Source organism: Bemisia tabaci, chromosome 4, assembly GCF_918797505.1.
Source record: "Bemisia tabaci chromosome 4, PGI_BMITA_v3".
Lineage (NCBI taxonomy): Eukaryota > Metazoa > Arthropoda > Insecta > Hemiptera > Aleyrodidae > Bemisia > Bemisia tabaci.
The window spans coordinates 45,438,503-45,452,708 of NC_092796.1; the positions used below are offsets into that span (position 1 = coordinate 45,438,503).

At 35.3% G+C, this 14,206-nt stretch overlaps 1 protein-coding gene across 1 annotated transcript; it reads left to right on the top strand.

Moving 5' to 3' along the window:
• Positions 1–126: 126 nt before the first annotated feature.
• Positions 127–12,126, top strand: LOC109038081 (pickpocket protein 11). The gene is made up of 9 exons (XM_019053015.2): positions 127–3,490; positions 4,097–4,228; positions 4,660–4,935; positions 6,124–6,235; positions 6,788–7,061; positions 7,989–8,042; positions 8,760–8,868; positions 10,687–10,778; positions 11,913–12,126. The coding sequence occupies exons 1-9, from the start codon at positions 3,303–3,305 to the stop codon at positions 12,023–12,025; spliced, it is 1,350 nt and encodes a 449-aa protein (XP_018908560.2). The 5' UTR covers positions 127–3,302; the 3' UTR covers positions 12,026–12,126.
• The last annotated feature ends 2,080 nt before the right edge of the window (positions 12,127–14,206 follow it).

Sequence of the window (14,206 nt, forward strand, 5' to 3'; positions counted from 1 at the left end):
TCCCTCATGTAGGAAATGTTAAGCTCAACATGATCAGCAGACATGCGCTTATTTTAAGGTGATTTTTCAGCACTTTAGAGAATGATTCGATAGTCAATCAATCAATCGATAATTTCTGGATTTTAGGTATTTAATGAGAATATCTAAGTATCATATCTCATGTCATTATATGTACGCTAGATATTTGCATACACAATTTGACCAAGAAATGCTTTAAAATGACTCCTGAAGTTCGATCAAAGAAAATATCATGAATCGTTTTGCCTTTTGATTCGGGGTATTCACTTGGACTGTTCTCTTGGAGTTATTTCTAAGTGTTTCTTAGTCAAATCATGCACACTGATATCTGACGTACCACAGTAAGATGTGATGCTCGGAAATTCTCAAGAAATTCCCGTTTTTAAAATTAAAGAAATTTTAAATTTACCGATAGACTATGGAATCTCTCTCCAAAGCGCTGGAGAACCACTTTGATATGGTTGCCACTGCCTGCACAAATATGTCTACTTTCCAGTATTTTACACCCTTAACCTTTTAGAATAGACATATTGTAGAGCTCATTCTTAAATTGTAATGCTAAATGATATGCAAAATGGAAGTGCTATATTTGTAATAAGGGCATTCTGTTAGATTTAATCTCTCTTTTTCCTAAATTTTTAAAATATATTTCAAAGACCGGTGCTTAAGATCAGGATGTCGCAAGCTGCAAGTACATGATTTTGAAATTTTCTGATGGCAACACGGTTCTGAGGTGTATTCAGACGTAATTACAATTCTAATAATTTGAAAGGTATTACTCCTCTCAAAAGAAATTATTCCGTAAAGATCTGAATTTCCTAAATTCTTTTTTTCCTTTTTAGTCTCTCAACAAATATGAAGTTACCACTTATGAATGAACTACGGCAATCATGGCAGCTTTCTCATCTAATTTTTAATGTTCAACGAATAGCAGGGTTCTCAGTTAAATTTGCCTTAGGCTTCATCAACATGGGTGAACTTCTATCAAACCCTCATTGCACCAGTCTAGAGCTCTTTTAGCTGCTTATGGATGAGGATAGTCACTCTGACAATTCTGACATGCATGTTAAGTTGTGTCAAAAATGGTGGAACCAACTTTTGGGGTTATGTCTAACTCTATTGTAATGAGTTTGTCAAACTGAGTTTGAAAGAAGTTTGCATCTTTAGGCCAAGCTTTACTCCAGGAGAAAAATCTTATGAGCAGCCTTTAGTCTAATGACTGTCATTTTGGGTTCAATGCAACTAAATTTTCAAAATCAGCAGTAATCAGCACCAAACAGTGGCAAAGTTAACTATTTTCGCGAACAGATGTTTAATAATTTAAAGAAGAAAGACAATAAATTCAATGAAATTATGATTTCATTTCATCATTGAATGATTTTATAAAGACTCCCATATGTAGGCCAAAACTTATGTCATGTCTATCTCAATTGGTCCCAAAGTTGCAGGGATGGTACAGGACTTTTGAATCATCCTGTAGTTGCCCCCTTTTTTTAATCAAACGTTGCCTTTTGTTTTTTATTTTTAATTTTCAATGGTTTTGTTGCTTAAACTCTCTGGCTTGTACCATTAGAAAAATAATTTCAAGCTTTGAAAGCTCGGTGTTGAAACTTGGAAACCACACGCGTTATAGTAAAAATGTATGGAAGTACAATTTTTTTTTGTGATGAACTTAAAAAATATAGCCTTTAAGGTATGAAAGTTTTCTACAATTTTATTCTGTCAGGTTTAGTGAAATCTCAGCTAAATTCTGAGTATTTCAGATCATTCCTACGTTTTACTTAATAATTCTGATTTTTTTTATACATTATATATTTATTCCCACTTTTATTTATTTATTTATATATATTTTTTTTTGGAGGGTGCAAAAATTGATCTTTCTACAAGTTAAAAATCTATGTAATGTAAGGGGAAAATGAGATAGAAGCAGTGAAAAATTGTAGATTTTAGGACACCTCTGAAAAGAGGAATTTTTAAGAGGTTAGACGAAAATAAAGAGAAGGTGTTGAAAAAGCAAGAAATTTAAATCATGAGGTGCCAGTGGACACCCCGATGAGATTAAAGTATAGCCATTAATGGTTTGTTCTTGAATCTTGAATGAAGAGCGAATATATAGCAAACCTCTCAGCAAGAGGCTAAACTCTCATCTATTATTCAAAAATTACCTTGTTGCATGTCGCATATTTCACCCTCCTATGTTATTATGATTCGTTGCCTGATAATTCCGTTGCAGAATTTTCCCTCCACCATTGATTTTCATGTCGGGCATTGATTTGGTTTTGTGTTTTACACAAAAATATCTGCCTATCAAGAAACTGAAGTAAACTTCTGCTTTTCACTTTTCCAACCCAAGTAAAGCCTTCAATTCATGCATTCCAGTTTCAGAGATTCTGAAAACCTAATAATCATCTCATCTAATTTTGTTCACTGTTTTCTAACTTTTTAGCTCTCAGCCAACTTTCATAAAATATACATGAACCATCAGTCTCTCTGCAGCTAGCATTTTAAAAAGTGTTATCAATCTTTTGACTGGTGTATTTAGTTTTTAAAGATGCTGATAGGTCCTTTGAAATTTTCCTCAACTAAAGAGAAGATTCATGAGCATTGTAAAATTTTTCTCTTAAATTTTCTAGAAAAGTCCTCTTTTCACGGGCTTATTCACATCAGGAGTAACAGAATTCATCCATTTGAATTGTAAGTATAAATGATAGCTTAATATTAGAATAATCTCCCCTATGACAATGATAACTTGTCTACATTAACAGGAGCTTCATAGATTTTTCTTTTAATGGTGGTAGGTAAGATAAAAAAAAAAAAATTACGCACTCACTAATAATTTATTTTTCTAAGGATAAAACAAGTTATGCAAAAATTTATGAAGGTGGACATTTATTTTTTAAGACATTCCTTCAGTAATTAAGCTCCAAATTGTGTACACTCATGTAAACATATGATGCAGATAGCATACAACTACTCTGAGAGTATTTTTGAAATATGCATTGTCTAAACTAAGAGATTCTCATAATTTTTGTTGAATGTTCAATTTCTCGATGTATGCACACATGCCCCCTTTCCCTGAAAGTTTCAGAATTTTCATCACCTAATAGTAGCTATTTTCAAAGTTTTTTTTTTTTTTTTTTTTTTTTTTTTTTTTTTTTTTTTAACGAAAATTGTGTTTTAAGTTGATTATTTGAAGCTAGACTGTTGTGAGCTGTTCAAAATTAGAACCACAGTTCCTCTCAGCTGTTACATCCCTCTTTAAATGCCTTGTCAAAGCAAGTGGAATGAAGGAAACAATTTTCTTTCATTCATTTTGTTACCTACTTTGGACAGTGATTAAATTTTACTTGGCTTTCCAAAATGTTCCTGTTTCCTCTGTCTGCTGTGATCAATCAATAAGTATCCTTTGGATTGTCGCATTATTTTCTGGCATGTGGGGCACCTATTGGCTTAGTCACTCGACATGGCAAAGGTAAGTGCTTAAAATTCAACTTTACAGTAAGCATGTATTGCGTTTTTATTATTTATGAAGCACTTAGCGTAGTGTGTTTCATATTTTTCTCTAAAAAAGTCCAAAAGCAAAACTATTTTACCCATTCTGATTATGTTTGGGTGCTTTGAAGTTTAGTCTGTACTGAAAGATAAAACATTTCACATCCATCATTTTTACTGAATGATGCCTCTTTTCATGCATATCTACGTCTCTTAAAGTTGTTTGTAAATTATTGCAACATTAATGAATTTCAGAAGACAGAAAATTCAAGCTTTATCGAGTTTCGACGCCTTTGTATTTCTAGCTACTAAAAAAGCAGAGACTTAGTTTTAAAAGGAATTCAAGGGGATTTGAGAATGACTAAACCTGCATGTGTACAGGACTTCTGGATCCAGGCTCAAATGACATTAATTAATTTTTTTTTAAATTTATCTGGCTTTTTATATGTCCAATTATCTGTCTTTCTTGAGCACATAACTTAAAAATTTCAAGTTTTTTAATTTTGTACCACATCACTTGCCCATATTTTTCTATTGCGACTCTAAGGACTTCAGTTGACTTACGAATTTTGCTCTATTGTTGCAGGTATCAAAAAAATCCCACCGTCATCTCAATGGAGCGTGATTACAAGGAATGGAATTCTTCCTTTCCAGCACTGACATTATGTCCAACAACAAAATTTGACCCAACAGCTTTGAATAATCTTATCGAATCCAGGTAAGTTTTTCAAGTAGGTAGTGCAACGTTTTTGACCTACCTGTGAATTTTAAATTAATTATCCATTGTTATTAATCGTAATCTTTTTTCAATCTTTGCATGAGCTAATATATGGATATGGAGGCACTGTCCATATTCTACTAGACTATATTGCGGCTATATTCCATCAGAACCAACTTTAAAATTTTCAAAATAATGTTTCAAGATTAAATATTAAGCTCTATATCTAACATGATTATTTCATTGATGTTGGTTTTAATTAGGTACCAAAAATTTCAGAATTAACGTTAAATTTACACGAAAAAGTAGACATTGCAGGAATCCAGTAAGACAGGTTAGTAGAATTTTGAAGAAGAGCTGCAGTTTCAAGTGAGTCCAGTTGTGGATTTTGTTCAAAGCTGAATCATAGTGATTTTCTGTTTTTTTTTTAGGTATGCTCATTTCAACAACAGTGATAGACTGGAGACTTTCTTGTTAACACTTGCCAACGCTACTTACTCTTCTTTCAAGGATTTTTCGGATGATTATGATCCCATATCCTCTGAAGAATACCTTTCTGCAGCCTACGAAATTCGAGTCAACTTCACCTACAATATGAGCAATACACATATTCAAGAATTAGGAACCACCCAGCTTGCTCCTATTCTTACTGAAATGGGCATTTGTTATTCCTTCAACTCCCATCTGGCTCCATATTTACATCCCAGGTTTGCCATATTTTCATGGTAAATAGATATCTGTCTACCCGTGAGCATTGTGGCAATGGCGTCAGGTGCAGTGTTCTGCCTTCCGCGAGTGCCATGTGCCAAATGCGCCTAAAAATCGGGACTTGGCGCCTACAAATTGGGGGGAGGGGGCTGGGCCATCGTGGCACCTAAAAAATTTGACAGATTTAACTCTTAATCGGGAACCAGCGGTAGCGATGAAGCGCTCTCTACACGTATCGTTTGCAGCATCGCCATGGCCCGCTTGCAAATATTAATTTGGCTCCTAAAAAATAGTACCTAGATGGCTCCTAAAAATTGGGCTTTCTGGCCAAGGTGGCTCCTAAAATTTTTGGGGGGAGGCAGACCACTGGTCAGGTGCTAGCGTCAGAAAGCGCTCTTAATTTTGATACTGCCTCAAGTCTTAAGTGCCTTAAGTGTTGCTGACTGATAGGTGAATCACGGACTGCAGAGTGTCAAATCTATTTCACAACAGATTAAGATTTCGTAGCTCTGTGAAACATCTGAGAATCGTTTTCTAGTTCTAGTTTGAACTTTTTCATGATTTCTGACTCAAGTTCTACAATGAGCCGGTGCCAGCACCTGATAGTGTGCCGATTTCAGCTGAATAAAGGTCCTTCCTCGTTAACCTGTCAAGTTTTTAGATGTTGTCTTTAAAAATACCATCACTCAAGAATACCTGTTGCACCTACCGTAAATGTTGCTTTGAAAATTTTACAACTGAGTGATAAAGTTCTGCTCAGATACTAAGATTAAATTGTATAAAAGATGTAAAATACACATGTAGTCAAATAAAATATGTTATTAAATGTTTATAGCACACATTTGAGTATATGTATTAATCTTCAGCATATAAATTGCAGACTTCTTGCTGCTCCTCAGTTTCTACTCTTGACCTAATGATTGTTAGAAATGCCTTTAGAAAACTTTCCATTCTGGATTAACTTGGAAATCATCATTACAAATTATTCAATTTCAGCGGTTTCCTCTTGTTTGGTCACTTGAATCTTTATTTGGAGAGATGCCACTTTTAATTTTTCCAAAGCATGATCTATTACAATGATGCGGAGGAGAAAGGCTCTGTTACTCTTAATCCTGTTACTGTGATAATCAACAAAACATCAAGAGTTTTATCATAATAAATTCAAACAAGTCTCGATCTATTTTCAGATACATCATGAACCGCAATAGAACTCTTTTCCCAATGCAACCGCTCTTGATGGGGCATCCTATGAGTGGAGAAACATTGGCACAGCTGATGAACATTAACAGCGGTTATGTGGTAAGATTTTTTTCCCTTTAAATTTTCAATACATGATTTGATACTTCATCAAAAAGGCACCCATCGAAAAATCAATCAGGTGTTTCAGATCAGCAGTCAAGAGTGAAGGGATGGTAATTTAATTGTTTGTGATAGGTAGATACTTAGCAGTAAGTACATTCTTAGTTGCGCCAATAAATGCTGATAGCTTTTATCCTTACGCTTTATGCATTTCAATTGACAAAGGTCATCGATAATCAGAGTCCACAAAATATTACACTAGGCAGCATGAATGAATAAAAAGCAAGAAATTTGAAAGAGACATAAGAATCAAAAACCTTGCCGGTAAGCCATGCTGCAGTGCATCAAGTAAATTATAGGATAGTACCAAAATTGACAGAGGGTGTGCTCAGAATAATCGTAAACAAGTCAGAAATCAGTTTAAATATTGCATTTATTTGAAGGTGTATCTGTATAAAACCTCTTTCCAAGCGTTTATAAATCAAATATGCAATGTAATGCAGGACTATTGTTTTTTCTGAGGCAATAATTTTATGATTCATTTATGGTCAGGTGTACATTCACAGTCCCAATGACTCAGCGGACATTGCAACAACAGGGTTCGAATCCTCAATGAACAACTTCAAAACGGTTGTTGCTGTTCCGCTAACAATCTATTCTAGCGATGAAGTCAAACAGTTGAGTGTTTCTCAGCGACGGTGCAGATTCATTCATGAATCAAACCTCAAAATCAGTCCAGCTTATAGCTTCAAATTCTGTCGGATGGAATGTCGAATAAAATTGTCACTCAAACTGTGTGGCTGTGTTCCTTTTTTCTACCCTCCAAGTGAGTTTCAAAAAGCTTTAATTCAGTCCATTTATACCTGAATGTTTTTTGTACAAAATGCCAGAAGCTTCATTAACTAAATGAGTTATACCAAACAAATTGTTGCAAACAAACAAAAAAAAAACTGAAAAGGCAAGAAAAGAACTTCTCTAATGAAGTTTGATGAAAATTGAATCGCTCAATTGTAGAGGCAGGGTTTCAAGTACCGGGAAAATACAGGGAAACCCCAGGAATTTTGACGTTAACTCTGGAATTTGAAGGAATAAGAGATCAGTGAAAAGAGTTACTTAAAAAATAGTGCAAAACCAGGAGCTACCTATTTTATTGTTTCAAGTTTAAATTGATATCTTTAGCAGGCTAATAGTTCATGCTGATCTCTTAAATATATAACGTGATCAACAATTTTTATGACAGTTGGTTGGACGTCAAATAATGAATATTTATCGTACGACATGAAGCAGTCAAACATTTTCATGAAATGACTGTGAAGTATGCCTTTGAAAAGTGTATCCATTTTAGCAATTTTAGGTAAGCCAAATATTTTGCAGAATAGTATTATGTAGTAGTGAAGTGTGATTATATGGAGCAAGTTGAGTACTATGAAGTATGTGTTTTTTCTAATGTTGAAAAGTTTAATTTTTTAGTTTAAACATCCTTGTCCTCTTGCTTTATTGCCTTTTATGGTCACACTGCGCATTTTTGAAAAACAAGTTTTGGGTCACATCTTGCATAGAGAGAAAATAGAATGAATACCTAAATAAATTGTTTTCCTTATAAAGTTCTGTTTTCAACAATTTCTTGAATGATAGAAATGAACTGAAGTACTTTTGGATCTGACAGAAAAATAATTGTATTTCTTATCCTGTCTCCTAGAAACTTTTCGTCTAAATAATAGCTTGTGATAAATGCTGCTCTTATTTTTTATAGCCGGAGAACCTATATGCAATGTTAAAGGAATGAAGTGCCTGGCAAAATATGAAGGTAATTGTCTTTGTCATTGCATCTCAATTAAAAGGGAGGAACTTTCATGATGAAGCCAACATATTCAGCCGACAAAAATAGAAAAGCAGGGCGTAAACTGCAGGGCGGCCTTTAAGTCCTGAAAATGTAATTGAACGCATTCATTAAGGACCTGACAACAGCATAGCAATGGTTTTTTGCTGGACTATATCTTGCATACTTCAACAGCGTCATCGGTTTCATATTTGGTTTGGTGTCGTCTCCCGTAGGAAGGAATGTATGTTTGCATACTGCATACTGTTGTGCATACTGTTTCAGTAATTCAACTAACATTTTATTTTTCATTGGAGAACCATCGCACAAAGGCTACAAATCTCAGTGTCAAAAAAGTAAAATGTCAGTAAGAAGAAATACTGAATAAGTGCAATCAACATACGTTAGCATTTCAAGTCGACAATTTTAGAAGTTTTGCAATTAACAATCAAGACACTCATTTTCAAGAACCATCCATCGAATTTTAATTGAGATTTTCCGCACATTTTGATCTTGATTTGGACTGACCATAGTCATACTAATAAAAATTCCCTGTGATTTTAACAAAGTCAAATTTTATCTTTTCCTTTCAATAAATGTGAAAAATGTATTTCTTAATGGAGACAACAACAGTTTTCCGATCAACACAGTTTTGTGGATGTCTTTAAATTGTTTTCTTTTAATAGATTTGAACTTGTTTTTCAGAGGAAATGATAAAATTGCACAACTTAAATAAATACAATTTGGACTGTAACTGTCTTCCAGCCTGTGATGATGTGTCTTTTGTCATTGACTCAGCTACGAATATGTATTGGTAAATATTTTATTGTTATGCTTTCCTTTTTACTTTGTTTTGAATTCGAAGAGCCCAGGGCTCCAAAGGTAGTGGAAACCAGTAAACTACTACTCCTGAAATTTGGTCAAGGATAAGTTTGAGATCGAATAATTTCATAATCGAGAACTGTGAAGAAACTTTAAGCTGAAAATGTCGATTTGCGTTTCCTTAATTAAGAACAATAAATCTCAGTATTTTTGAAAATTTTATCAAGAAATGTTAGGTAAAGAAATAAATCCTTGAGGCCTTAAGCTTCACAATAGCCAGTAGTACAGTAATATCCCGATTATCCAACGACTTGTGGCGATGGCCTCATTGAATATAAGAGATGTTGCAGCCAAGTCATTTTTGGACGGAAAGGAAAGTTATCTGACAGCAAAAATCAAGATTTCACGCAAACCTCAACTTTTTTCCTTAGAAAGGATTTCGTGAAGAATTCGACAAAAAATCAGGATTTGCTTTCAACCCAATTTAGGCTAATGTTTCCTCGCAAACTTTTTCTATAAAAGTGACAGTCATCTGTTGGGGGACCAAAGCAAACATGAGGAAAGTTTTCTTTCTAAATAGGACATATTTTGAGGGGTATACCGCTCAGAGCTTTGAATTATCTCCAGTATTGCTGAGGTTAAACTTCTTTAATACTGGAATTTTTATTCCTTTTTTTTATCAATTAATCTTAGAAGTAAGTAATTTTATGGTGGTATCCTGATTCCAAAAAACACAGCAGTCAAAGCCAAAGACATAAAAACGGAGTGCTCGTATCTAAAAGCACGGGGAAAAAGTGAAGCCTGGTTTGGCGCTGGGTGCTTGTGTGAGTGTGTAAATGAGCGCGGGAATACATGGTGGCAAACGGAAATTTGATTTGAACTTGTCCTCTTGATTTTTCCACATTTCTTCTTCTAAAAGTGTTTTAAATGCCTAAAACGAATATATTAAGAAAGTTGAGACTGCGACTATTTATAATACACCTATTTTGACTCGGTAACAAGCAAGGATCTCAGATTCAGATAAAGTTAGTTTTTCTTCTGCTCACGGTGGTCCTGCCAGATCAACCAAGCCGTTACAGTCCTAGATGACCGTTACCCCCAAATGAAATTAATCGGTCGATGACAGACCAAAAATAACCTAAAGTTAAATAAATATATGTGGGTAAGAGAATTTGGGCAAAAATCAACCTAGAATAATTTGTTTACGCAATTTTATTCAGTTCCTGCCCTACGTTTGAATTTCAAACTTGTCCCGATTTCGCTGCCAATCCTCTAGCCAATAGTAGAGGTGGTTGAAAAGTAGCTTCATTCATTGCTTTTAGCGCTCCGTCTATATGTCTTTGGTTAAAGCTGAGATTTGGTCTGTGTCGCCGAAATCTGGAAAAAGCTGCCATATCTCTCAGAGTGCAAAATTTTTTACCGGGTACAATGATTTAAATGTTGAAAAAAAAGGAAGAAAAATCCCAGTAGGTATTACTGAAGTTTAACCACAGCTAAACTAGAGAAAAGTTAGGGTTCTGGAATACTTGTGTATACCCCTCCAATTACGTCCTAAACGGAAAACATGATTTTTGCCTGACATTGACTTCTGTCTACAGACGTACTTATAACTCTTAATTTTACAGAAAAGTTTCCCTGGAAAACAGTATTTGTTAAAAACATAATCCATAGATTCCGATGGAGTGAAAAAAAATATCTGAGACGAAAATCGGCGGTTTTTATAATGTCGCCTTTTACAACACTGAAAATAAGGAATGAGGATTTCTAATAAAGATCTAGACAGATCTATTTCACAAGCACCCTTTTGCAGGTTTTTAGGAACAAATCTAAATGTCTGCCTAGTAAAGTATCCGAGAATGAGGCTTCGAAGGGATCTTTTGTTTGGCATCACGGAAGTACTAGGTAAGATTAAAACTGCATAAAAGTTTGTGAACTTTTTTATAATATATTTCAACTATCTATGGCCCTGTCTCCACGAGCCGTTTCACAAGATTTGTCCCAGGGAAAAATCCCACTTACGAAGTTGGAAAAAATATTGAGTCAATCAATATTTTTCCCAGTACCAAGTATATGGTACTTGTACCCCTAGGACCCACTGAGAGAAGAAGAAGAAGTGAAAACGAATTGTGCGATATTTTATTCATTACTACATTGTTAATGTTTGTTTAGTTAAAATAATGTGTCTAATTGTCAAATGAGTGCAATTATTATTTTAATCCCGGTTAAATACTCGACTTTAACTAATCTATCTTTCCGTGCAAACTAGTTGCAGGACTGTTGAGCCCCGTCCTGTGGAGACGGTAACTGGGAAAAATCCCAGAAGTTTCATTCCTGCGATTCGAACTTGGCACAAATCCCATGAAAACGTCCCGTGGAGACAAGGCCTATGAAAATTAAATTTCGAGTGAACTAACAGTTCAAGATAAGGGTTTCTCCTGAGTTGAGTGGGTACAGTTTAAAATGAAAATCAACATGCAAAATTTGTCTTGCATTGTTTCATCTTCTGCTTTCCAGGAAACTGAAACTAAGGACCAAAGAATTGAAACTTAATTATCAGTCTCTGAAATTCGATGTGCTACATGTTGAAAAAGAGGAATAACAATCTTTTTGTCTTTTTTGACATTAAAATTTAAGATTAATCAAAGACAGCAGAAAACCACCCGAGAAAATGTTCTTTGTAAGGGAAACACTGCCCCTAACCACTTTGCTAATTTTAGTTGCTATTGTAATATCTAACAAGTTGACTTTTGCTTTTTTTGTTTCTTACTAAGAGCACATAGAAATTTGAGCGATGCCGATACAAGAAGAGCAACTCAAAATGTGTGGTTAATGGAATATTGAGAAAATACAATTAAAATTATCCACATTCGTATTTCCATCCCTCCTTCCCCCTCCTTTGGACGCTTTGACCATGATATTCAAAATTTACAATCCTTTTTGAAAATTTGATGCTCTTGTTACTGTGACTTCGTTTCTCCTACAGCACCATTTTACACTTAAAAATTTTTATCTGCATTTTCAATTTGTTTTTTCTAGTTTCCATCGGTGGCACTGCAGGACTTTTTTTGGGTTGTAGCGTCCTCAGCTTTGTGGAGATAATTTATTTCTTTTCTTTGAGACTATTATTTTTCGTTTATCACAGCTTTTAGGTAAATCTATGTGTACTTACTTACCCTCGATTTAAAGTAACCATTGAGTTTCATGTCTCTCTGAATTTTTAAGGATCAACAATAAGAAAAATTGAAATTTGCTTTTGTTGTTTTTCATTGTATAACTTACCCACCCATTTTGAAAGAGAGGCTATAACTCAAATCAAATGAAATCAAAAGACAAAAATGAAAAAAGACTCATATTGCAGCCCTGTCAGTGATTTAAGTTTTATAAATAGACCAATGTAATAGGTACCTATAATGTTTGTTTCTATAATTATAATTGTAATAGTTGCTTATGCATTTATCCGTCCCACATCCGGGTTCCCACTCCCTCTCAAAGAGATCGCCCCTCTCTGATTCTTAACTCTTAAAATTGGTCCAACTATGACTAATCTGTATTCCCTATTACATAATCACTTCAAATAGCACTATAGGTATGTCAAATTCATTTAGCAGAAACCAACGTGAAAATATGTTGTAAAAATTGTGCATCATTAGGTATCCACAAAAAAGCCAAGAATTGTCGAAAATTCTTGTTTTTCTATTGAAAAATGATTAAATTGAAAGGAAAACAATCTTGTGAATAGTATTAATGCACACATATTTGGCATTTTTTAAAGCAAAGGAGCAAGGAGTTGCCTAATTTTGAAAACGCTTCAATTGCGCTGGTTCCCCGATTGAGCATAGGAGAGAATTTCATGAGCCGCCGCCCGCGGCGCACTATGGTCCAAAACTCAAGAATAGGAAGAAATAAGTCGAATAATGACTGAAAGATCATGAAAGCTTCTTACGTTTTTTGAGTCGCTAATTTCGAATTTTATGTCAATTTTCCAAGATTTTAACACCCTGATATATCAATTGTGGCAAGTTTTTGCGCCGCAGCTCGAAACACACCATTGGCGCCTACAAATCTAAAGGGATACTTCAAGCATTGCGCAATGCGTGAGGTAGCCCTGTAAGTTTGTAGGCGTCGGTGCTCGTTTCGCGCTGGCAGCACGCTGCAGCGCTCCCGGCGGGTGGGTGGTGATGGTGAACGATTTCTAGCGGGGAGAGCTCCCTGGCGGAGAATCTCGTATATCGTATAATTTTTTTCTTAATTTTCGACTTTTAAAATTACACACTTGTCGCGTGAAGTAATTAGCGAACTCTCCACGCAAGACGAAGTGTAATAATGTGAGGCGGGTCGTGCGCCAGTGCTGCGGACGACGCAGGGCGGCTGGTTCGCTGGTTCCCTCCACATTGTTCCATTTTTAAATTTCGCGCTATCAAACTCAATTTTGATTGGTTACAATCATTTACACCTTGAGATAATACCAATCTTAGAACTGTTATACTCAGTACTGCTTCACTATTATAATCTGTCTCTGTTAGTTATTTCTTTTTATATATTATTAAAATTTTCTAAGCATATCATTAAGAATATTATATTGTATCAAAGTATGGAAGTTTCTCCACTACATGTTAACGGAATTACCGTCAGCAGGCGAGTTTAACTCTTGCGAGTCTGGCACCCTGATAGGCATGTAAACAAAAAATTCGGTTAGAAATTTGGATTGAGCGTTTTTGCAGGCAAAGACCCCCTACGAATGAGCAGGCGATCACAGAGCGGGAGTAGCTGGTGGAGCGTGCATGAAGCTCGCTCGGACTCCATGATTATACTCTGTTGCTCTCTCCTCTCCTCTACTCTTTGCACATCACATAATGGCGCCAAGCACAAATTTCACTCTCGGAGAAAAATTAAACTGCTCAGCTCAGGGAATTGACCTTTTTGATCGGGATTAAATTTCTAAAAGAGTTCAAACCAAGTACTAACCAGGGCAATTCTCAAAATTCTTTGGCAAGACATTTTTCTGATATAATTTAAGGATTACCTAAGGAGGGAAAATCTTTAGCATATCTGGAGAAATCACAAGCTTGTGTGGGGGCCCCGCAGCGTTCTGAGGCATTGAAATCAAATTCTAAACGTACTTACCTACTTACATTTTGAATTTTGATGGAAAATAAGGGGGGGAGGGGCTTCATTTATATCTGAGCCATGGGGATGCCAGATGATGAGGGATGAGTTTGAGGATTTTTGCGCTCAGCAGAGATGTTTTCAGGAGCATTGGGGGAACTAGTTAGGAGGAGGGGGGAGAAATATTACCCTCTCCTGACTTCAAGAAATATGAGGGCTTTTGC

Coding starts and splice junctions, on each gene's coding strand:
- LOC109038081 (XM_019053015.2), top strand. CDS start 3,303: ATGAAGGAAACAATTTTCTTTCATTCATTTTGTTACCTACTTTGGACA. Junction 3,491..4,096: donor AGTCACTCGACATGGCAAAG/GTAAGTGCTTAA, acceptor CTATTGTTGCAG/GTATCAAAAAAATCCCACCG. Junction 8,043..8,759: donor GTGCCTGGCAAAATATGAAG/GTAATTGTCTTT, acceptor CTTGTTTTTCAG/AGGAAATGATAAAATTGCAC.